The 25,513-nt window shown below is 42.5% G+C and overlaps 1 protein-coding gene and 1 pseudogene across 1 annotated transcript; both read right to left on the bottom strand.

Moving 5' to 3' along the window:
- Positions 1-451: 451 nt before the first annotated feature.
- On the bottom strand, positions 452-10,639 carry LOC119739079 (NFX1-type zinc finger-containing protein 1-like). The gene is made up of 4 exons (XM_038213914.1): positions 9,969-10,639; positions 7,805-9,665; positions 6,470-6,604; positions 452-5,719 (listed from the first exon to the last, which is right to left on the bottom strand). The coding sequence occupies exons 1-4, from the start codon at positions 10,637-10,639 to the stop codon at positions 1,052-1,054; spliced, it is 7,335 nt and encodes a 2,444-aa protein (XP_038069842.1). The 3' UTR covers positions 452-1,051.
- A 5,397-nt stretch (positions 10,640-16,036) lies between these two features.
- LOC119739530 lies at positions 16,037-25,114 on the bottom strand (annotated as a pseudogene).
- Positions 25,115-25,513: the final 399 nt, after the last annotated feature.

Raw genomic sequence — 25,513 nt, forward strand, 5'->3', positions numbered from 1 at the left:
TGCTCGAGAAATGACCTCCTTTCATTGTCCATGGACCCGATTCCCGACAGTACATGTCATAATTTACTTGTTTGAATCATTTGGGGTGCAGTCTGATATTTACATTAGGCCCATCATTTCAGGGCTTTGTCCATTGCTGGATATACGTACATTTTGGCTATCTTCGGACGAAAAACACCTTTAATATTACTTTTGCCTTTCACTGTCGTACCGATATAAAGTACTGTTAGCACTGTAATTATTACACATCTGACTACGCACACTCTCCTGTAAAACCAAATATACAGCCAACACAAGTTCAGACGTACTTACATAAGCTTAGTTCAGTTTTTTGATTTTCAAATATTAACGCTTCAGTTAAAATCCCAATTGTTACTTAGTGCATTTATTGTGTTTTAATTTGCAAGTAAATATTAAGTAACATTTACACTCCGGAGTTAGATTCTAAATATCTAATACTCATACAAATCTCATCTAGTTTAAAAACAAATGAGCTACTGCATATTCAATTAAACGAAACTTAGTGTGAATATCTTTTCAGATACAAGTACTGGTAAAAAGAAACTAGGCTCATACGCCTAATACGCTACGCTTTCACTATAATATTGATTATATTGTATACACCATTTTCACTTATTAGCGCCAAAAAAACACCCGAGCACAATTTGGTTTTATTGATTGATTATTCAGTGAATAAACACAATGTAATACAGTGTTGTAATAAAATGAAAATTGGTCAGGTGCACTCTGCGCCTGTTACACGCACACGTGCGTATGTATACCACGTGACTGCCACACGCCACTCTTTCGGGGTGCGTTCGAGCGTGTTACTCTTGCTACTCCCGAGTGCAGGAAAATGTTGCGTGCGCATTACTCTCTGTGCAAGAGTATTCTCCCGGTATGACGGAGAGCATACTGAACCCGCACAAATGCCACGGTTCCTGCACATTACCTCACGTGAAGGAGTTAATCTCAAGCCAATTCTACCTTTGATTGGCGTTTGATAACTGCGTTGAGGACGCAGTTTCAGATTCTAGTCAAATCAACAAGTCTAACTGCTCTTTTGTTTTAAGCACTCTGGGCAGGCAATTGGTTCCTGGCCTCCCCCTACTTTGCTGCTGCCTTCCTCTAGATGGAAAACGTGACCTCGACGACATCTCATCCATTTGCCCGCGGTAAATGACAAGGGTGTCGTAGCGCCATCATTCTTCTGCAAAGCTATGCTATGTTGACGGCAAATCTGTCTGGCTGTATTTATCGACTCTCTTATGATCTGGAGAACACCATCATAACGGGAACAATGGCGAATTGGCTCCTTGCATTTCGGACACAGGACGTAACGAATCTGAAAGCAGCCTTTATCAATGGTGTTCTTGACAGCTGCAACCGTCCTATCCAGGGACTGCACCTGACACAGGTGCTTACAGTCTGGGAGATAGACGTACATATCCCTTAGATGAAACTGTCCTTTGGGTAAATTGATTCGAACACTCTTTTTGTCGCAGACATTGCAAAAAGGAGGGCATGGTTCACCGCACACACCAATGCAGGGATGTTTGCATTTCAGTTTTTGGTTGCAAGGTCGGAAACATGCATTCGTCTTCAGGTATCGATGCGTGACATTGTGTTTACAAGGTGAAAATGACGTCAAATCTTGACTGGTACGCTGTCTCAAGTCATCACGGCATCTCCTACAATCTGGTGAGCAACAGCCACCACATGAACCAGTGCAGTTGTGGCCACAGAGGAGCTGCCTGTTGCATGATTTAGGACACGGTTGGTGTTGTGTGCCCTGCTTACAGCTGTCACAATTACCAGTGCACCTATGACCACACTTAAGTACAGCACCGCATGGAAAATTACACGGTATATGAGCAGAAGACTCTGCCTTCCAGCAAGGCATGGATTTAGTCTTGTGACCGCATGGCATCGCTTTCTGGACCACAACTTCGCATCTTTCTCGTGGGCCTGTACGTTTTCTGTATTTTTTGGAACCTCTCGTGGCTCTCAACTTAAAGGTCCTATCCCCAGGGCATGGGTCGATGCATTTATTTGGACATGGGTGACCGCACGGAAGCACCTTCTCACATTTCTCTGTGCAGATGAACGAACTGACATCCGCGGAACAGCGAACGCTCACGTGGTGATCACAGCCCGGAAGCTTCTTTTTCACCTCTTCTTGACACTCGGTCTTAATGCCCCTAGGCGACTTCCGTATTTTTTGTGATTTTACCGGTGGACAGGGTTCACCACATTTATTTGGACAGTCGTGTCCGCAAGCCAGTTCCCTTTGACACTTCTCCTGACACACTGACAAAAGGTACGCCCTGACATCCCTCGGGTGCCCAAGAACACCCTTGAGAAAGGTTTCGTCATCCCGTTGTCTCTTCGGGCAAACTTCACTGCATTTCCTTGGACAGCGGTGGCCGCATGGAAGCACTTCCTCGCATTTCTCCTCGCACATGAACGAACTGACATCCACGGAACAGCGAACACTCACGTAGTGATCACAGCCCGGAAGCTTCTTTTTTACCTCTTCTTGACACTCATTATACAGGTATATTTTTATTGCTTCGACTTGTACAGGTGGACAGGGTTCACCACATTTATTAGGACATTTATGACCGCAGGGCAGCTCCCTCTCGCAACTCTCCTGACACCTTGACAAAAGGTATGCCCCCACTGCCGCAATTGATTGACGAGCTTTCGTGTAAATGGTCTTTTCATCTATTGTTTCACGCGGGCATTTTTTATAGCATTTCCTTGGACAGCGATGACCGCAAGACAACAACTTTTCGCAGCGATCTGAGCACGGCACATCCGAAATGTCCTTGTGGCAGGGAACCCTCACGCGGTGGCCACAAGATGTGTAGGTCCTTTCCACAGGTTCGTCGCATGCTTTGACATTCATTCTAAATCTTAGATAACGGTAGTGTGACGGTAACTTAATACAAGGTATACCACAGACATTTGGACACCTATGCCCACACTCAAGCATCTTCTCACATCTTTCCTTGCACGTGTACGGATCGTCCGTAGAAGGTCCGTACATTATTTTACCCAACTTCCTCGTATCTGGTTTTGCGCCACAGTCCATGCTAACGGTATGGCCACACTTTGGTAAAGTTCTCTCCACTTCTACTCTGCAAAACGTAGTACATGATTCCCAACACAGCTTTTCACATGGATGACCGCATTCAAGCACTCGTTCGCATTTTCCCCGACACTGTATAGTCTCTGGATCTTTATGGCAATTCATTTCAGCCCGGTGATTACAGTTTGGCAGATCTCTCCAAACTCTCACTTTGCAATTATACTCGCCGGGTTGTTTACCACAATCCATGCGAACAGTGTGGCCACACTTGGTCAGTGTCCTGTCGACTCGAATTTTACAATACGCAGTACATAGATCACCGCAAGCATTTCTACATGAGTGACCACATGGCAGAGTTCGCTCGCACTTTTCAGGACAGTTCTCCAGGCAGATTTCACCACACAGTTCTCGACACTGATGCTGACTATCATGGCACAACCTTCGACACGGCTTAGGGCATGTGATACTATCATATTCATGACAGGAAACTTGGATCACGTGACCGCAATCAGACATCGTTTTGGTAAGTTCCACAAAACATTTACACTCTTTGTAGCATTCAAGCGGACATGGATGATGTCGGTCACATATTCTTACGCATGGCTTTTTGCACTTGTATTCCTTATGGTCGTTATCAAAGCCATGACAGATTAAAGTACAAGCATGACCACAAGGAAGCCGATACTCGCAAGGTACATCACAACCCCCAAGAGGAACTTTTTCCGCGAAATCCTTCTTCGAGGTGACCTGTGTGATTTTGTTGGGATGATTTCGGCAGACCAATGGCAATGAGGTACCAATCCGGTTATCAGCCTCCAGAGTAGCTAAGATGTTCTCCCACAGCTTTGCCTTCTTCAAGATGCTCCCGTTGCCAATGCAGTAAAATCCCATCCGGGCCCTTGACAGCGCAACGCAGACACGATTTGAAGTGCGCAGAAACCCGATGGATTCTTCCTTGTTGCTTCGTACCAGAGACAAAAGAATGATGTCATTCTCTTCTCCTTGGAAATTGTCTACAACACAAACTCTAACTCCTTCAAAGGTTGCCTTATCCATAAGACGCATGAAGCAGAACTTTTGTCCTGTGTAAGCAGTGAGTATGGTGATCTGAGAGTGGTCGTAGCCCTGTTGTAATAAGTATTTGCATAATCCAACCAGAAACTTTGCTTCGTATTGATTCGATTTGGTTTTGCTGTCGTCACTTTTACTTTCAAGGTGTTGATGAGCGATGAAGAACATGTTATGCGCCACTCCCCTGACGTTGTCCATTTTCAAAACAGATTCATCGTCAGAGAGATTCCTGTAGAAGTGTTTCTTCATCAGATATGAGATTTCAGGCCTCATTCGGTGTTGGTGACTGAGCGATCGACAAGGCATACCATTGTTGATCATTCTCTCGAACAGAGAGGTGTCCAAGTTGAACTGCTTCGCCAGGCGGTAGACAGTTGGGTTTGGCTTCAGCTGCTGATGGTCTCCGATCAGAATGAGATGCTGACATTTTTCAGTCAGGGTAGTGATGATGTGAGCCTCAAGAACTTCAGCAGCCTCCTCCACTACTACGATACTGGGACAAAGACGCTGCAACACAGCCCGACATTTAGCTGCCCCCGTGGTCGTCATGCCAATAACCTTTGCCTCTTGGAGAATTTCGAGATTTTCGTCTCTATTCATAGCATCCAACTTTTCGGAAAGGTCGCTATACACCTGACGTTGCTCTTGGAGTTTTGTCTTGTGATCATCTAAAAACCTTTTAACCCAAAGTCTGTACAAACGCCAGCGATCCAGAATATTCAGAAACCAGACACGTTCAACGCTGCTAGCCTCCTCGTCAGTCATCACATCGGGCTTTTGAAGCTCCACAACCGGTTCCACATCACGATTTCTGCCACAGCGTTTGATGCATCTTGGATCATATGCAGAACTTTCATGATAAGTCTGTTGCTTAATGCATTGTTGACGTTCTTCTTGTATTGTAATGTCTTCGTCCATCTCATCGACTTGACGCTCCATCTGAATCCGTCGCCCCTCATCCTCCACCTGGATATGCTCATTTACTTCAATGACGCCCAGCCAGTTCAAAAGCTTCTGCGGATCTTCTCGTGGTTCCTGACCTCGCTGGCGTTGTATCAAAAGAGCTTCGTATTCCGAACGACTCATGTACCTTTGTAGTGCCCAAACGTTCAAAAGGACCTTGGTAGGTAGTTCAATTTTTAAAACCAAAGATTGAATTACCTTAGTTGTTGCTTGCAGGTGCATTTCTACTTCTCTTGGATCTTTCCAACCCCTCCGTCCTCGGCTTCTCCCTTGGAAAGCACCTTTTTGCAAACTTAAAGCTTGTAACTGCTTGGAAAGGTCATCATGAATCTGGAGTTGCCTTTGATGTTCCACTTTGTGATCTTCCAAATACCTCTTTACCCATAACCTGTATAGACGCCAGCGATCTAAGATCTTTAGAGACCAGACACGTTCAACGCTGCTAGCCTCTTCGTCAGTCATCACATCAGGCTTTTGGAGCTCCACAATCGGTTCCACATCACGATTTTTGCCACAGCGTTTGATGTGTCTTAGATCGTATGCAGCACCATCATGATAAGTTGGCTGCTCGTTGATTTGTCGACGTTCTTCCTGTGTTGTAATGTCTTCGTCCATCTCATCGACTTGACGCTCCATCTGAATCCGTCGCCCCTCATCCTCCACCTGGATATGCTCATTTACCTCAATGACGCCCAGCCAGTTCAAAAGCTTCTGCGGATCTTCTCGTGGTTCCTGACCTCGCTGGCGTTGTATCAAAAGAGCTCCGTATTCCGAACGACTCATGTACCTTTGCAGTGCCCAAACGTTCAAGAGGACCTTGGTAGGCAGCTCAATTTTTAGATCCAAAGATTGAATTGCCTCAGTTGTTGCGTGCAGGTGCATTTCTACTTCTCTTGGATCTTTCCAACCCCTCCGTCCTCGGCTACTCCCTTGGAAAGCACCTTTTTGCAAACTTAAAGCTTGTAACTGCTTTGAAAGGTCATCATGAATCTGGAGTTGCCTTTGATGTTCCACTTTGTGATCTTCCAAATACCTCTTGACCCATAACCTGTATAAACGCCAGCGATCTAAGATCTTTAGAGACCAGACACGTTCAACGCTGCTAGCCTCTTCATCAGTCATCACATCGGGCTTTTGAAGCTCCACAATCGGTTCCACATCACGATTTTTGCCACAGCGTTTGATGTGTCTTAGATCGTATGCAGCACCATCATGATAAGTTGGCTGCTCGTTGAATTGTCGACGTTCCTTCTGTGTTGTAATGTCTTTGTCCATCTCATCGACTTGACGCTCCATCTGAATCTGTCGTCCCTCATCCTCCACCTGGATATGCTCATTTACTTCAATGACGCCCAGCCAGTTCAAAAGCTTCTGCGGATCTTCTCGTGGTTCCTGACCTCGCTGGCGTTGTATCAAAAGAGCTCCGTATTCCGAACGACTCATGTACCTTTGTAGTGCCCAAACGTTCAAGAGGACCTTGGTAGGTAGTTCAATTTTTAAAACCAAAGATTGAATTGCCTCAGTTGTTGCTTGCAGGTGCATTTCTACTTCTCTTGGATCTTTCCAACCCCTCCGTCCTTGGCTTCTCCCTTGGAAAGCACCTTTTTGCAAACTTAAAGCTTGTAACTGCTTGGAAAGGTCATCATGAATCTGGAGTTGCCTTTGATGTTCCACTTTGTGATCTTCCAAATACCTCTTTACCCATAACCTGTATAGACGCCAGCGATCTAAGATCTTTAGAGACCAGACACGTTCAACGCTGCTAGCCTCTTCATCAGTCATCACATCGGGCTTTTGAAGCTCCACAATCGGTTCCACATCACGATTTTTGCCACAGCGTTTGATGTGTCTTAGATCGTATGCAGCACCATCATGATAAGTTGGCTGCTCGTTGAATTGTCGACGTTCCTTCTGTGTTGTAATGTCTTCGTCCATCTCATCGACTTGACGCTCCATCTGAATCCGTCGCCCCTCATCCTCCACCTGGATATGCTCATTTACTTCAATGACGCCCAGCCAGTTCAAAAGCTTCTGCGGATCTTCTCGTGGTTCCTGACCTCGCTGGCGTTCTATCAAAAGAGCTTCGTATTCCGAACGACTCATGTACCTTTGTAGTGCCCAAACGTTCAAAAGGACCTTGGTAGGCAGTTCAATTATTAGAAGCAGAAATTGAATTGCCTCAGTTGTCGCTTGCAGGTGCATTTCTACTATCCTTGGATCTTTGTCTTGGAAAACACCTTTTTGCAAACTTAAAGCTTGTAACTGTTTGGAAAGGTCATCATGAATCTGGCGTTGCCTTTGAAGTTCAACTTTGTGATCTTCCAAATACCTCTTGACCCATAACCTGTATAGACGCCAGCGATCTAAGATCTTTAGAGACCAGACACAATCGACGCTGTTAGCCTTCTCGTCAGTCATCACATCAGGCTTTTTAAGTTCCTCAACCGGTTCCACATCACGCTTATTACCACAGCGTTTAATGCATTGCAGATCGTACGCTGAATTTTCAAGAAAGATCTGGTCTTCAATGGTTTGATCGTTCCCCTCTTCAATGACACCAAGCCACTCCAAAAGCTTTTGTGGATCTTCTTCGGATGCCTTGCCTGGTCGGTGTGTAAGAGCTTTGTGTTCCGAACTGGTCATGTATTCTTGCAAGGCCTTGACGTTCAGTAGGACCTTCGTTGGCAGTTCTATCTTGAGAAGTATACGTCGAATATTTTCATCACCCTCCCGCAGTAGTTCCTGGACCTTTTCAACTTCCCGTTTATCCCTTCTTCTATTTCGTCTTACGTTAGAAAGGTTCCTGTCTTTTAGCACATCACTCTGACTTCGACCTCCAACGCGAATTATCCGGCATTCACCAAAGTGATGGATTCCTTCCAGAAATTGGTCCAGAGCATGATTCGTATAACACACAACTAAAATGGGCGATTGCGACGGAGGACCACCTCGAACTCGTATCCCTCTATACATTTGACGAGGAGATGCGTTGTGAAGGAGAAGCTGTACGATCTTCAGGCCGATGTAGGTCTTTCCTGTCCCGGGCGGGCCTTGAATAATTGCGAACTCTTTCGCCATTGCTGTTTGCAGAGCAGCTTTCTGTGACTCATCAAGATGCAAGTCCTCTGCACTTGGCCAGGTCTCGATCTTCAAAACCGGGATTTCAGTCGTCTTACTTGATTTCTTACCAAGTACAGTAAGGTCATACGTGACAGAATCGTCATCCCTTAGGCCCTTAACAAACGGACGACTAGAATAGAGGTATGCTGGTGGGTCAACAGTGGAAGCTACATCTACGATATATTTCTTAAAAGAAAAATTGTACTCGTTAATCTGCTGTAGCCCATGCAGCACGTGGCGATATGGCTCAAAATAAGCTGCTGACTCTGCCATTATGTACGGACCTTCCGACAGATTACGAGTCTCATTCAGGAAGCGAACTTCAATTGTACCATAGGCTAAATCTGTAACGTCTCTGTTCTCCACCGTTGCACAAATAACGTGCTGGAATTTATCTTTTGTGAGACAGACGAGAGAACCATACAGTAAACGCTTACTTGATTCCCAGTCGTAACCTTCGAAAGGCTCCGTGTCAAAGCCCAAGGTGTGGACCAAACCACCAATACCCATTCTACGATTCTGAATATAGACATCGTTGTAGATGCGGATGTTCTGAGGACGGCTACTGGTATCTGACAGGAACTCGGTTACACCTTCCCGCAAGGGCGCCACAAAATCCTCCCTCAACAATCGGAACTGGACATCAAGGTAGTGGTCAACGCTCTCGTATCTGCCTTTGATTATGTTCTTTCTCAGGAACGGTTTTGTGACCTGCCGAATCTCCCTGCTCTCGGGGAAGATTGGGATATCTCTGAAGTTGTTTGGTGGTGGTTTCTCCGAGGCGCGTTCCTTTGCTGTTCGCTGAGCCTGTTCCACTGCGTGGTAGCTAATCTTCAATTGCTGGAGGTCTACCATAAGGCATTCTGACGTTACAACCTTCTCCAAAAGAATCAAAGCCCCGCCTACTTCAGAGTAGCTACTCGGCTTGTTCTGCAGGAACAATCGAAGTAATTTCACAACCATACCCAGCCTATGGACATCGTTGTCATTCTCGCCGTCAATTTCACTAGGTTCCTCGATCGGTAACCAAACCAAAAACCTTGTCAGGTGTTTACTAAGAAACAACGAGGACTCAACCATTGTTAGTACTACGTTTAATTCTTCAATGTGCACTGACACAGGATCTAAGGAGCACAGGATTGATAGAACCTGTAGTATTAATTGCAATGTACTGTCACTGATTTGGTCTTGATTTAATAACGCCATGCATTCATCTTTCCTTTCCGAAAGTTCAGAGAGGACAACGGAGGGTTTACCTTCCAAGAACTTCTGCAGTTGCTTCTCAGTGAATGGGAGCGTCTTAGTCTTAGGCTTGACTTGGTATGGCTCTTCGTGGATACTCCCTTGTACAGTGGTGTCCAGTTTTGGCTGCAACTCAGCTATGTTGCCATCAGCTGAGCTTGTGGCTGAAGTGTCACTGTAGGACATAAAATGCAACAAGTGTAACAAGCTGAAATCAGTATTAAATTGTAATGCTTCGGAATATGACTAGGTAAATATAAGTGTTGGCCGACTATCCAAGATTGAGCTGGTGAAAGTTGTTTTTATTTACTAAGTCCATGTCCTGTCTGCCAGAAAAGGTACACCTTGAAACGTCCTGAGAATTAGAGCATTGCGTGGTAAATTGATCAAAATAATATAACGTAGATGTTTTTAAAATTTTATTTTGGATTTTTTTTTTAGAAACTACTTGATTAGAGATTAGCGATATCCTACTTACCAGATTGGTGCATTTTTGTTCCTATCTTCTTGTCTCTCTGTATCCATGACAAATGGTATGCTTTGCATTTGATGTGTGGTCTCAGACTGATCATCAGGTGCATTTTTGGTCTTCGTCCTCGGGTAGACTCCATCAAGACGTGCTGTTTCGCTTCTGCGGTGCACGAGAGGACCTCTACGGTACGGTTGGTAACTCTCTCTATCTGCTCCATCTCGTGCCTCAAGCTTATAGTGTGTTGACCGTCCTCTGTTGTTGTCTGCATCAAATCTTCCGAATCCCCCACGGTACTGAAACGTTTGTCCGTACGAATGCCTCTTTCGAGTTGGCTCGGCAGATTTCTGAAACGACGCCTCTTCTTTCCCTCGAGTTGGATCACCTCGACCTCTTAATGTACGTCGGTGCTCGTAACTTCCCCTATTGATAGTTTGCTCGTGACGATCACTCTCCCTTGGTATGCAGGGATGTGTTTTAGGTCTAGCACCGGTAATGTTTGGATCTAAGTCATCTGTACGCGTTACATAGTTGGTAAAATCAGCAACACATGCGTGTCTTGAACTCTGGCGTTTTCTCTCCACTTCGATACTTCTCCTCTCATAAGTCGCATTGCCATCTTCAGAACAGACAGGAGATTGATAGGACATCTTACCGCGAGACCAACCGCCGAAGGCCATGACTGAAATAGAGCGAAAACTTAAAGTTCTAGTGATTTGAATGTCAATATTTGTCATTAGTCATGTTAAAAGTTGGAATCAATGAAAGAATGTCGACCCTAGATAATTTCTATTTGCATAATGCTGGCTGACCGGGTGTGCATGAAGTATGGACTGGTTACAATATGCGTGAATTCACCAGCAAAATGACTCGGGGTCCGTCTATGCTTCGCACACTGTTTCTTCAGACGTCTACCTGGTCGTCTTCCATAAGTTTATTATCAGGCCTACGTTTATTTACGTGCGAGCAGTGAACCGAAATTCGGGCTGAACTGCAAATTCCTATAATACAAAATTATTCAACAGATGGAATTTGAGGCTAAAACCCGTGTGCGGGGTTGGCTGATTTAAATCACGTTGATTTTAATCACTGATCTTCATCGCGTTTGAAATCAAATGATTTTTTTAAAATAAAAATCACTGATTTAAATCGCTTTTTTGTAAAAATCTTATTTTTGGCAAAATCAATTGATTGAGGGTCATTTTAATCATTTAAATCAACTGATTCCACTTAATTACAAAGTGTAAGATGTTGTTAACACATTCATACATCCCTACCTCATCACCATCGACTCAATTCAGGTTTTGCATAATGACACAAAATCGTTGTTTTGATTGCAAAATATAAGTCAATACCTGAGTTTAAAAGTTTTTCTTCAAAGTTTTTAATTTTTAGGAGAGCACACTCAAGTTTGCTTTAATCATTCCTTGTTCTGTTTACAGTAACAATGTGAATTAACTGTGCTGGTGTAGGCTTACATGAACCATCAAAAGGTGTATTAAAAGTCCCAATTTATAGTGCTATTCTTAAACGTTTCTCCATAGAAATTTAGATTGAGATTGACATAATACCTTTTAATAAAGGTGCAGGGCCTGATTTCTGTTCTCCACCTTGTTTGAAGGACCATCAATCAAACACTAAGTTACACAAGGATCAGGGCTGCGGGTTTTGAAATTGGAAGCATTTTTATGAAATCAACATGCCCATGGAGAACTGTCATATTTTTTTGCATACCATGTACAGGTATACCGTAAATCAAGTTTTCATTCATATCCGCACACAACGTATTTCAGCTGCATCAATCAAGCAATTCACCTTTAAAGTGTATTCAGTATTAATGTACCATTGAAGCAATGATGTAGACTACATGTACATGTACATGTAGAAGAAATAAATTCCTTAGTGATGGGTGTAAGGGTGGATGGGGAGATTTAGACACATTTTGAGACATATCAATATTTTGAAAGTAAAAAAAATCTAAAAAATCTGATTTAAATTTTAAAAATTTGATTTAAATAAATTAAATCCAATTTTTTTTTTTAAAAATCAAAAAAATCGCCAACCCTGCCCGTGTATTTTTCGTTATAGCAATTAACTGCAGAGCGCAGGTGTCTCTGGCATCTTAATAATGTTACAGTATCAAGGCGTGGTTGTTTTCACAGTTTGTGACCAACAACGTACAAAATTCTTTCTAGCCAGGCCGTATAAACGAACACAAAATAATGGAATAAGAACGCAGGCCGTCGATCGAGTTATAAAGCTGTCCGTGATCACACGATATGCAGTTGAAAACAGGAAACATGTAGGCCTAGGTCCTGAATTATAGGTATAAGAAACATACATGTACGTTATAATATAAAACATCAGTATTAATGGCCGTCTGTAGTTGTAACCGAAATTTGCCAAAAGAAGATATATACCATAATATTGAAGAGCAAGCTGACTACAAGTTCCTTGCAGATTTCAGGGCGGTTCGAATGCGTGTGATAGCTGATCATATGCCTTCAACACGGGTGGTGGGGAGAGCTGGTGCAGTGTAAAATGTGGTCTCTATTTTAGAATGTACAAACAATTGTGTATTGCGCGATCATTGAAAATAAAAGGGCGTTACAGGTCACGTGTGAGGTTAGAGTCCGTACGCCGGTGTCACATGAAATATGGACGCCTGTGAAATCTGGTCTTTAAAGCCAGAGTCCATCATTTGCAGCTATCTAAAAAGTAACTCGCGTAGTTATTGTTGAAAAACATACATGGTTGAAAGATAGAAAGGGGACTAAACTCCCTGTGAAATTATTCTTTCTGGCAAGCTGTCATTTTGAAGAATTCAACAAAAGAAGGCCTTTTCAACGGTGCTTCTTAAGAAGCACCGTAGGAAATTCAAATTAGTAGTTCGTTTTGTTATTCGGCGAAGCGCGCGCAAGCATTAGCACGACGCACACGCGCGCCCGGTTGCTATAATTCGTCGGATCAGTGCGCGACATCGCGTAGCTGCATTCGGCTCAGTGTGAGAATGTGTCTCGGACGCAGAATCCAGGCCCAATTCAAAACATGATTCAGCAACTTTTGAAATCGAGATCCTATAGAATGTTGTTTTTCTCGAAATATACAGCTAAAGCTGAGCTGAAACTTCATCAGGTTAGTTGTTCAGCACCCTTCTTTAGATCTTGGGCACTTTTGTTGCTTCAAACAAACAAAATGCACAAATTACGAATTATGATGAACTATACCTTTAAGTTGTTTACCTTATAGCATACGGACTCTAACCTCACACGTGGCCTGTAACTGCCCTTTTATTTTCAATGAGGCATGCGCGCGCAATACACAATTGTCCGTACATTATACAAATATTGAGTGGCTCAGCGTGGAATGGGAGGAATATTATCGCAAGGTAAAATCTGGACTTTTCCATTTCACGAGGTGAAGCCGGGTGAACTGGAAAAGTCAAGATTTTACCGAGCGATAATATTCCTCCCATTTCACAATTTAAAGCCACTCAATATTTGTTGTATATAACTGACATATAGATCCTTGTCATTTGATATAGGCCTATTTGAACTTTTTTTTTTCAATACAAAACTGGAGGAAAATGTATTTCTCTCTTCCAAACCACCCTTTCACGAAATGTTTGAACCCAACGCTGTAGCGCCCTCTCTTTGGTACAATACGCAATACGCGCAACGCTGAACGCGCACACCAGCATGCATTTGCTCACAAATACCGCGTCATGATCCTAACTGTTGAATATATACTTGTTTCAACAACTGTCACCAACTGTAGCACACAATATTTTGATTAACAACCCTGGTTAGGCAAGCAATATGATTTATAAAATCTACTTTTTTAAAAGACAGGCCTTCAAAAGGTCTTTGTGGCATATTATTAACGTTTAAACTAAGATTTCATCGCTGGTGATGTTTGAAAACAATTGTGACGACGATTGTTGAAATCGCATTTTTTTTTGGACGAGACAGGTTTTAGGGTCATTGTGTTTAAAATGGTGATATTTTTTTTAACTGATTGACCAATTTCAGCAATTTTTTTCACCCAAAAGTAGCTTATGAAATTAGCTTTCCAGTCATTATTATTTTTGGTGCTACATATTTTTTAAATATGAAATATAATTTTGGGGGCTTGGGTTCCAAAAACAATAACGAATTGCCAAAGTAAAGAATAATTACGACAGCAAAACATCTAAACTCTGGCAACTTTTGATGCTGAAATAGCCAAGACGCATAGCAACCAATAAAAATATCAGAAGCAAAAAAGTAAGACTCGCAACAATGGTTGGATTTGTTTACAAATGTTAAAATTAAGATTTATTCAATGCTCTCACATTTGTTATATTTCGTATTCAATGCATCGATATTTCTGACAGTAAAATGACAATATGAAAAGACAAGTAAACATAGTATTGAGTTGCTCTACCCGTAGCCGCTGTACTCTTTGTTTCCCAACGAATTCTCAATGTATGTGTTATTTGAACTGAAAAAAAGTTAATTTTTTCATTTTCTTATTATTATTTATTTGGGACGTTTTCAATCGTCGGAAATATGTTTTTGTTTTTGGTTACTTTCGCGTCCATATTAAGCGCACAAAAAGATACACCTAAATTATCGTCAGGTCGAAAATACCTCGAAATTCGTTGAGTAAATGATTCAAATAAACGTGGGTGTTTATTGTTGTTGATTTCTCGTTCAAAAGGAAATAACATTTGTATTGCTAAGAAATATATACATTTAAACCGACTGATTTGAAAGCAAATTTATTTTCGGGGTGAAACTCGAAAACAGTTTGGGAGAGTAACATTAAACAGTCCTTGAAGTGAAAATCCACAATGCAGCTATTGTTTGTGCCTAAGCTATGCGTAATGAGGTTTTAAGGAACAGTGGCATACGGGGTTTCATTTTTCCAACTGTGCCTTTATACACACAAGCAGTGAAATTTACCAATGAAAAATTAGTTTTAACAGAAAATTGAAATGCATAGAATTGTTAAAACATGTATGGAAAAAAAAATTAAAAAAAATTAAAAATACAAACCAAAAACAAATTAGGGAAGACTTTACCATAATTGGATCTAAACAAATTTGCATAGATATACAAGAGCCTCCACTTCAATCTCTTTCCTCGATTTTTGTATTGTCTTTAAACATCACTATTAACCTACACAAAACTTATAATATGACGTCAAGCTCAATGGATATCTTTTAAAAACAACTTAAGTTCCCATCGTACATTTGAAGTAAATCCTTGCATTACATTAATTTTGTGTGCCTTCCCTGCGAAACTCAGAGACTTTTCTTAATTAGCTCGTAGAACCATTTGCAATATCAACATTGAATGTCCACTAATTTTTAGATGTATCTATAAATAATGATCTATCATTCTACCAAAAACGTCTGAATCCCACACAAAAAGTACAGTAAGTTGTTTACTGTCGTTGAGAGACAGTGTTGATTGTAAACAACTATGTGGAGTTCGTCCGCTGAATAATTACACATCCGATATTAATCGTTGCGTAATTTGAACATTAAAATGGGTCATTCTAATACGTTTACATTTTGACAATGAATATTAGCCACAAACTTGAAACGCCTGAAAAAAACTCATTCTAAGCAATTCTGTAGGATTAAAATATGTTGAATAGTTCGCAATGTAAAATATTATTTTAACCATTATACTATGCATTATTTTAACTATTACGAAAAGGGCAGATTTTGCCTACAATGAAAATACAAATCAAACTACGTACTTTTAAACGATATATAAAACACCAAAAATCTACTGATACCACCAACTGTGTATGGAATTACAGTATAGTGTATAAAATAGTACATATAATATACGTCGGGATCCCAAACAATAAGTGCAAAGTATTTTACAGTCATTGAGACTAAATACCTTTGGTATGTGGAGTTCGTTACTGAATACCTACATGATGTCAGATCATGGGCGTCGCGAAGGGGGGGGGGGGGGGCAAGAGGGGGTACTTCCCCCCCCCCCCCTCCGGAAAAATGATCAATTGAGAATATAATAAAACAGTTAAGGAATTTTGGGGAAAAAAATTGCTGTGGCCCCCCCCCCTTGGAAAAATCCTGGCGACGCCCATGTGTCAGATATTAATCTGTTGCGTGATGTGAAGGTTAACAGGGATCACAATGAGGCCCCACTTGACAATGAACATTAAACATAAACTTGAAACGATATTAAAATACGCAAATAATCTACTGGATACAATAACTCAAACCTATTATGTAATTTATGTTGTGTTCCAAAAATATGAAGTATATTTTAAATCATTTGTATCTATTATTTATATGTCATGAAATCTACATTTCACTATGTCAAGAAAGGGATACACAGTTATAATGCCTGTCTACAGCAGTTTTCTCAAGAATATAAATTGTTATAATCTGTAAATATATAATGAATGTAAGTAAAAGATCAATATTTTAATACCATCAAATTGAATTTTGGAAATATGCTCAACAATTAAATACAAACGCCGTGTAGCAATCAATTTCAAAGTTTCTTATCAAATTAAAACACGTATTAATAATTGTTCCAGCTTCAAACGAAGTAACAATAACAATACATTCCATTTCTCCAAATCAACATAATCGACTTGAATTAACAGTCTCAGATATATCTTTATACGAAAAACTCTGCTCGAGAAATGACCTCCTTTCATTGTCCATGGACCCGATTCCCGACAGTACATGTCATAATTTACTTGTTTGAATCATTTGGGGTGCAGTCTGATATTTACATCAGGCCCATCATTTCAGGGCTTTGTCCATTGCTGGATATACGTACATTTTGGCTTTTTTTAATATTACTTTTGCCTTTCACTGGCGTACCGATATGAAGTACTGTTAGCACAGTAATTATTACACATCTGACTACGCACACTCTCCTGTAAAACCAAATATACGGCCAACACAAGTTCAAACGTACTTACATAATCTTAGTTCAGTTTTTTGATTTTCAAATATTAACGCTTCAGTTAAAATCCCAATTGTTACTGAGTGCATTTGTTGTGTTTTAATTTGCAAGTAAATATTAAGTAACGTTTACATTCCGGAATTAGATTCTAAATATCTAATACTCATACAAATCTCATCTAGTTTAAAAACAAATGAGCTACTGCATATTCAATTAAACGAAACTTAGTGTGAATATCTTTTCAGATACAAGTTCTGGTAAAAAGAAACTAGGCTCATACGCCTAATACGCTACGCTTTCACCATAATATTGATTATATTGTATAAACCATTTTCACTTATTAGCGCCAAAAAACACCCCAGCACAATTTGGTTTTATTTATTGATTATTCAGTGAATAAACACAATTTAATACAGTGTTGTTATAAAATGAAAATTGGCCAGGCGCACTCTGCGCCTGTTACACGCACACGTGCGTATGTATACCACGTGACTGCCACACGCCACTCTTTCGGGGTGCGTTCGAGCGTGTTATACTCATTGATCTCCATCAATGGTTATACTCTCGTTAGTCCCGAGTGCAGGAAAATGTTGCGTGCGCATTACTCTAGGTGCAAGAGTATTCTCCCGGTATGACGGAGAGCATACTGAACCCGCGGGTCGTACTCCTGCCGTTTGGGCGCTCCGGTGTAAACTCGTGTTAACACGAGAAGCACGCTCGATCTGCACCCTGGGCTTTTCGTGCGTATTCCATCTCAAATTCCGCCACACATGATACATCACACGTATACGCCACACAATACGCCACGGTTCCTGCACATTACCTCACGTGAAGGAGTAAATGTCAAGCCAATTCTACCTTTGATTTGCGTTGGATAACTGCGTGAAGGACGCGGTTTCAGATTCTAGTCAAATCGACAAGTCTAACTGCTCTTTTGTTTTAAGCACTCTGGGCAGGCAATTGGTTCCTGGCCTCCCCCTACTTTGCTGCTGCCTTCCTCTAGATGGAAAACGTGACCTCGACGACATCTCATCCATTTGCCCGCAGTAAATGACAAGGGTGTCGTAGCGCCATCATTCTTCTGCAAAGCTATGCTATTTTGACGGCAAATATGTCTGGCTGTATTTATCGACTCTCTCATGATCTGGAGAACACCATCATAACGGGAACAATGGCGAATTGGCTCCTTGCATTTCGGACACAGGACGTACCGAATCTGAAAGCAGTTTTTATCAATGGTGTTCTTGACAGCTGCAACCGTCCTATCCAGGGACTGCACCTGACATAGGTGCTTACAGTCTGGGAGATAGACGTACATATCCCTGGGATGAAACTGTCCTTTGGGTAAATTGGTTCGAACACTCTTTTTGTCGCAGACATTGCAAAAAGGAGGGCACGGTTCACCGCACACACTAATGCAGGGATGTTTGCATTTCAGTTTTTGGTTGCAAGGTCGGAAACATGCATTCGTCTTCAGGTATCGATGCGTGACATTGTGTTTACAAGGTGAAGATGACGTCAAATCTTGACTGGAACCCTGTCTCAAGTCATCACGGCATCTCCTACAATCTGGGGAGCAACAGCCACCACATGAACCAGTGCAATTGTGGCCACAGAGGAGCTGCCTGTTGCATGATTTAGGACACGGTTTGTGTTGTGTGCCCTGCTTACAGCTGTCACAATTACCAGTGCACCTATGACCACACTTAAGTACAACACCGCATGGAAAATTACACGGTATATGAGCAGAAGACTCTGCCTTCCAGCAAGGCATGGATTTACTCTTGTGACCGCATGGCATCGCTTTCTGGACCATAACTTCGCATCTTTCTCGTGGGCCTGCACGTTTTCTGTAATTTTTTGAACCTCTCGTGGCTCTCAACTTAAAGGTCCTATCCCCAGGGCATGGCTCGATGCATTTATTTGGACATGGGTGACCGCACGGAAGCACCTTCTCACATTTCTCTGTGCAGATGAACGAACTGACATCCGCGGAACAGTGAATGCTCACGTGGTGATCACAGGCCGGGAGCTTCTTTTTCACCTCTTCTTGGCACTCGGTCTTAATGCCCCACGGCAACTTCCGTATTTTCTGTGATTTTGCTTGTGGACAGGGTTCACCACATTTATTGGGACAGTCGTGTCCGCAAGCCAGTTCCTTCTGACACTTGTCCTGACACACTGACAAAAGGTACGCCTGACATCCCTTGGGTGCCTACGAAAATCGTTGAGAAAGGTTTCGTCATCCCATTGTCTTTTCGGGCAAACTTCACTACATGTCCTTGGACAGCGATGGCCGCATGGAAGCACCTCCTCACATTTTTCCGTGCACATGAACGAGCTGACATCCGTGGAACAGCGAACGCTCACGTAGTGATCACAGCCTGGAAGCTTCTTTTTCACCTCTTCTTGACACTCGGTCTCATTGTCCCACGAGTAATAACACAATGTGTCTGATTTTCCTCGCGGACATTTTTGATAGCATTTCCTTGGACAGCGATGACCGCAAGGCAACAGCTTTTCGCAGCGATTTGAACACGACACCCCAGAAATGTCATTGTGGCAGGGAACCGTCACGCGGTGGCCACAAGATGTGTGAGTCTTTTCCACAGGTTCGTGGCATGTTTTGAAACTGTATATACTTCCAAATATGCTATATTTGTTGCGAAATGAGACTTGTAGAAGTTCAGAAAGCTTACAAGGTATACCACAGACATTGGGACACCTATGCCCACACCCAAGCATCTTCTCACATCTTTCCTTGCATAAGTAAGGATCTTTATCAAACCCCATTCTGGTCCCCACGTTCTCAACTGGCATTGCGCCACAGTCCATGCAAACAGTATGGCCACACTTTGGCAAGGTCCTTTCGACTTGAACTTTACAATACCTAGTACATGGATCACCGCAAGCTTCTCTACATGAGTGGCCACATGACAGTGTCCTCTCGCACCTTTCGGGACATTTCTCCGGGCAGCTTTCACCGCACCTTTTTCGACACCGATGCTGGCTATAATGGCACAACCTTTTTTGACACGGCTTAGGACATGTGATGCTATCAAATTCATGACAGGGAACCTGGATTACGTGACCGCAATCAGATATCGTTTTGGTAAGTTCCACGGGACATTTACACTCTTCGTAGCATTCAAGCGGACATGGATGTTGTCGGTCACATGTTCGTACGCATGGCTTTTCGCACATGTATTCCTCGTGGTTGGTATCAAAGCCATGACACAATAAAATACAAACATGACCACACGGAAGCCTGAACTCGCAAGGTACATCACAACCCCCAAGAGGAACCATATCCATAAAATCCTCCTTCGAGGTGACCTGTGTGATTTTGTTGGGATGATTTCGGCAGACCAATGGCAATGAGGGACCGATCCGATTGTCAGCCTCCAGGGTAGCTAAGATGTCCTCCCACAGCTTCGTCATCTTCAAGATGCTCCCGTTCCCAATGCAGTAAAATCCCATCCGAGCCCTGGACAGCGCAACGCAGACACGATTTGAAGTGCGTAGAAATCCGATGGATCCTTCCTCGTTGCTTCGTACCAAAGACAAAAGTATGATGTCATTTTCCTCTCCCTGGAAATTGTCTACGACACAAACTCTAACTCCTTCAAAGGTTGCTTTATCCATAAGGCCCCTGACACAAAATAACTGTCCTGTGTAAGCAGTGAGTATGGTGATCTGAGAGTGGTCGTAGCCCTGTTGTAATAAGTATTTGCATAATCCAACCAGAAACTCTGCTTCGTATTGATTGGATTTAGTTTTGCTGTCGCCACTTTTACTTTCAAGATGTTGGTGGTCGATGAAGTATATGTTATGCGCCACTCCCTTGATGTTGTCCATTTTGAAAACAGATTCATCGTCAGAGAGATTCGTGTAGAAGTGTTTCTTCATCACCTTGGAGATTTCAGGTCTCATACGGTGTTGGTGAGTGAGCGATCGACAAGGCATACCATTGTTGATCATTCTCTCGAACAGAGAGGTGTCCAAGTTGAACTGCTTCGCCAGGCGGTAGACAGTTGGGTTTGGCCTCAACTGCTGATGGTCTCCGATCAGAATGAGATGCTGACATTGTTTAGTCAGGCTCGTGATAATATGAGCCTCAAGAACTTCAGCAGCCTCCTCCACTACTACGATACGTGGACAAAGACGCTGCAACAGGGCTCGATATTTAGCTGCCCCCGTGGTCGTCATGCCGATAACCTTCGCCTCTTGAAGAATTTTAAGATCTTCTTCTCCATTCATAGATTGTAGCCTTTTTAAAAGGTAATCATGCTCCTGTCGTTGCTCTTGGAGTTTTGCCTCGTGATCCCTTAAATATCTCTTGACCCAAAATCTGTACAAACGCCAGCGATCCCATATTTTGAGAGACCAGACACGTTCCACACCTGCGGCTTCCCCTTCCGTCATCACATCAGGCTTTTGAAGCTCAACAATTGGATCCTCATCACGATTTTTGCCACATCTTTTGATGCATGTCTGACCATATGCAGCATTTTGATAATAAATCTCCTGCTCAATGAATTCTTGACGTTCTTCATGTATCATAATGTCCAATTCGTACATGTCGTCGATCTCGCGCTCCATTTGAATGCGAAGTCCCTCATCCTCCACCTGAATATGCTCATTTGCTTCAATGACGCCCAGCCAGTTCAGTAGCTTTTGCGGATCTTTTTTTGGTGGCTTACCTTGTTGGTGATGTATCAATAGAGCTCCGTATTCCGAACGGGTCATGTACCCTTGCAGAGCCCACACGTTCAAGAGGACCTTGGTAGGCAGTTCAATTTTTAGAAGTAAAAATTGAATATCCTTAATCGTGTCTTGCATGTGCATTTCTATTTCTCTTGGATCTTTCCAACCGCTCCGTCCTCGCTCTTGGCAAACACCTTTCTGCAAATTTAAAGCTTGTAACTGCTTGGAAAGGTCATCATGAATCTGGCGTTGCCTTTGAAGTTCCACTTTGAGATCTTCCAAATACTTCTTGACCCATAATCTGTACAGACGCCAGCGATCAAAGATCTTAAGATACCAGACACGTTCAACGCTTTTAGCCTCTTCGTCAGTCATCACATCAGGCTTTTGAAGCTCCACAACCGGTTCTACATCACGATTTTTACCACAGCGTTTAGTGCATCTCAAACCGTACGCTGCATTTTCATTGAAAATCTCATCTTCGATGGTTTGATGTTTCCTCTCTCCAATCACGCCAAGCCAGTTTAAAAGCTTCTGTGGATTTTCTTCAGGTGCATTGCCTCTTCTGGGTTGCATTAACAGAGCTTTGTATTCTGAACTGGTCATGTATTCTCGCAAGGCCTTGACGTTCAGTAAGACTTTCGTTGGCAGTTCCATCTTGAAAAGTAGACGTCGAATTGTCTCATCTCCCTCCCGCAGTTGTCTCAAAACAGTTCCAACTTCCCGTCGACATGTGCGCTTTTCCTTTCTTCTATTTTGTCTTATGTAAGAAAGGATCCTGTCTTGTAGCACCTCACTCTTACTTCGACCTCCAACGCGAATAATCCGGCTTTCACCAAAGTGATGGATTCCTTCCAGAAATTGGTCCAGAGCATGATTCGTATAACACACAACTAGAATGGGCGACTGCGGCGGAGTGCCACCTCGAACTCGCAACCTAAACATTTGACGAGGAGATACGTTGCGAAGGAGAAGCTGTACGATCTTCAGGCCGATGTAGGTCTTTCCTGTCCCGGGCGGGCCTTGAATAATTGCGAACTCCTTCGTCAATGCTGTTTGCAGGGCAACTTTCTGTGACTCATCCAGATTTAAGTCTTCTGCGCTTGGCCAGGTCTTGATCTTCAAAACCGGGATTTTAGCCGCCTTACTTGACTTCTTATCAAGCACACTCAGGTCATACGTGACAGAATCGTCATTCCTTAGGTCCTTTCCAAACGGACGACTAGCATTGAGGTATGCTGGTGTGTCAACAGTGGAAGCTACATCTACGATATATTTCTCGAAAGGAAAATTGTGCTTGTTAATCTGCTGTAGCCCATGCAGCACGTGGCGACATGCCTCAAAATAAGCTGCTGACTCTGCCATTATGTACGGACCTTCCGACAGATTACGAGTTTCATTCAGGAAGCGAACATCAATTCTTCCACGGACTAAATCTTTAACGTCTCTGTTCTCCACCGTTGCGCAAATAATGTGCTGGAATTTATCTTTCGTGAGACAGACGAAAGAACCATACAGTAAACGCTTACTTGATTCCCAGTGGTAACGTTTGAAAGGCTTCGTGTCAAAGGTCAGTGTGTAAATCAAACTGCCGTTTCGCATCTTACGATTCAGAATAAAGACATTGTTGTAGATGCGGATGTCTTGAGGGCGGGTACTGGTATCTGACATGAACTCGGTTACACCTTCCCGCAAAGGCGCCACAAAATCCTCTCTCAACAACCGGAACTGGACATCAAGGTAGTGCTCAACGCTCTCGTATCTGCCTTTGATGATGTTCTTTCTCAGGAATGGCTTTGTGACCTGCCGAATCTCTCCGCTCTCCGGGAAGATTGGGATATCTCTGAAGTTGTTTGGCGGTGGCTTCTCCGAGGTGCTCTCCTTTGCTGTTCGCTGAGTCTGTTCTACTGCGTGGTAACTAATCTTCAATTGCTGAAGGTCTAACATAAGGCATTCTGACGTTACGACCTTCTCAAGAAGAATCAAAGCCCCGCCTACTTCAGAGTAGCTACTCGGCTTGTTCTGCAGAAACAATCGAAGTAATTTCACAACCATACCCAGCCTATAGACATCGTTGTCATTCTCGCCGTCGATTTCACTTGGTTCCGGTAAACAAACCAAAAACCTTGTCAGGTGTTTACTAAGAAACAATGAGGACTCTACCATGGTCAGTACCACGTTTAATTCTTCAATGTGCCCTAACACATGATCTAATGAGCACAAGGTTGATAGAACCTGTAGTATTAATTGCAATGTACTGTCACTGATTTGGTCTTGATTTAATAACGCCATGCATTCATCTTTCCTCTGCACCAGATCAGAGAGAACATGGGAGGCTTTTCCCTCCAAGAACTTCTGCAGTTGCTTCTCAGTGAATGGAAGCGTCTTAGTCTTAGGCTTGACTTTGTATGGCTCAGCAGGGATACTCTCTTGTACAGTGGTGTCCAGTTTTGGCTGCAAATTAGCCATGTTACCGTCAGCTGAGCTTTTGTCTGAAGTATCACTGTAGGACGTACAATGTAATAAGTGTAAGAAGCTGAAATTAGTATTAAAATTGTAATGCTTCGGATTTTGACTAGGTAAATAAAAGTATTGGCCGACTAGCTACCCAAGATCGAGCTGGTGAGAGTTGTTTTTATTTACCCAGTAAATGTCCTGTCTTCCAAAAAACTCCTTGAAACGTTCTGAGAATTAGAGCTTAATTGCGTGGTAAATTGATAAATATAATATAACGTAGATGTTTTTAAAATTTTATTTGGGAGGTTTTTTAGAAAGTACTTGATCAGAGATAGGTTGAAGAATGATACAACACGATATCAAACTTACCAGGTCGGTGCATTCTTGTTCCTATCTTCTTGTCTCTCTGTATCCATGACAGATGGTATGCTTTGCATTTGATGTGTGGTCTCAGACTGATCATCAGGTGCATTTTTGGTCTTCATCCCCGGGTAGACTCCATCAAGACGTGCTGTTTCGCTTCTGTGGTGCACGAGAGGACCTCTACGGTACAGTTGGTAACTCTCTCTATCTGCTCCATCTCGTGCCTCAAGCTTACAGTGTGTTGACCGTCCTCTGTTGTCTGCATCAAGTCTTTCGAATCCCCCACGGTACTGAAACGTTTGTCCGTACGAATGCCTCTTTCGAGTTGGCTCGGCAGATTTCTGAAACGACACCTCTTCTTTCTGTTGAGTTGAATCACCGCGACCTTTTATTGCTCGTTGTTGCTTATAACCTCCCCTATTGATAGTTTGCTCATCACGATCACTCTCCCTCTGTAAGCGGGGAGAGGTTTTAGGTCTAGCACCGGTTATGTTTGGATCTAAGTCATCTGTGCGCGTTGCATAGTTGGTAAAATCAGCAACACGCGTACGTGCGTGGCCATGATTAGGTCTTGAACTCTGACGCCTTCTCTCCACTTCGATACTTCTCCTCTCATAAGTCACTTTGCCATCTTCAGAACAGACAGGAGGTTGATAGGACATTTTACCGCGAGACCAACCGCCGAAAGCCATGACTGAAATAGAGCGGAAATATAAAGTTCTAATCATTTTAATGACAATTCGATATTAATTTTCACATTGACATCCTCGGTAACAATTCAGACAGAAAACAGTATATATATGTATAAACAAAACATTCTTCACAGACAGTATGTAATTAAGTGTAAATATTAAATGATGTCAACATAAAGGAAAAAGGTGAAGCACTGCTTTTGTACCTTTCCCTGGGACAGGACAAAACTTAAACAACTACACACGGACTAAGACAGGACAATAGGTTTTAGAGTGAGACCCGGTACAATGTGTAAAATAATGACTAATCAAAGCAGAGAAGAAAATGTTTTTTAAGTTAAAGTATTAAGTTAAAGTATTTTTTCAATTTTTTAGCAAATGAAACCACAGT

This window comes from Patiria miniata, unplaced genomic scaffold (assembly GCF_015706575.1).
Source record: "Patiria miniata isolate m_02_andy unplaced genomic scaffold, ASM1570657v1 HiC_scaffold_30, whole genome shotgun sequence".
In the NCBI taxonomy this organism is placed as follows: Eukaryota; Metazoa; Echinodermata; class Asteroidea; order Valvatida; family Asterinidae; genus Patiria; species Patiria miniata.

Excerpts from the sequence above, each read along its gene's own strand:
- LOC119739079 (XM_038213914.1), bottom strand. The coding sequence starts at position 10,639 with ATGGCCTTCGGCGGTTGGTCTCGCGGTAAGATGTCCTATCAATCTCCT. Across the intron at positions 9,666-9,968 it reads AACAAAAATGCACCAATCTG|TGACACTTCAGCCACAAGCT; the intron begins GTAAGTAGGATA and ends TATGTCCTACAG. Across the intron at positions 6,605-7,804 it reads AGATAGAACTGCCAACGAAG|GTCCTCTTGAACGTTTGGGC; the intron begins GTCCTACTGAAC and ends CTACCTACCAAG.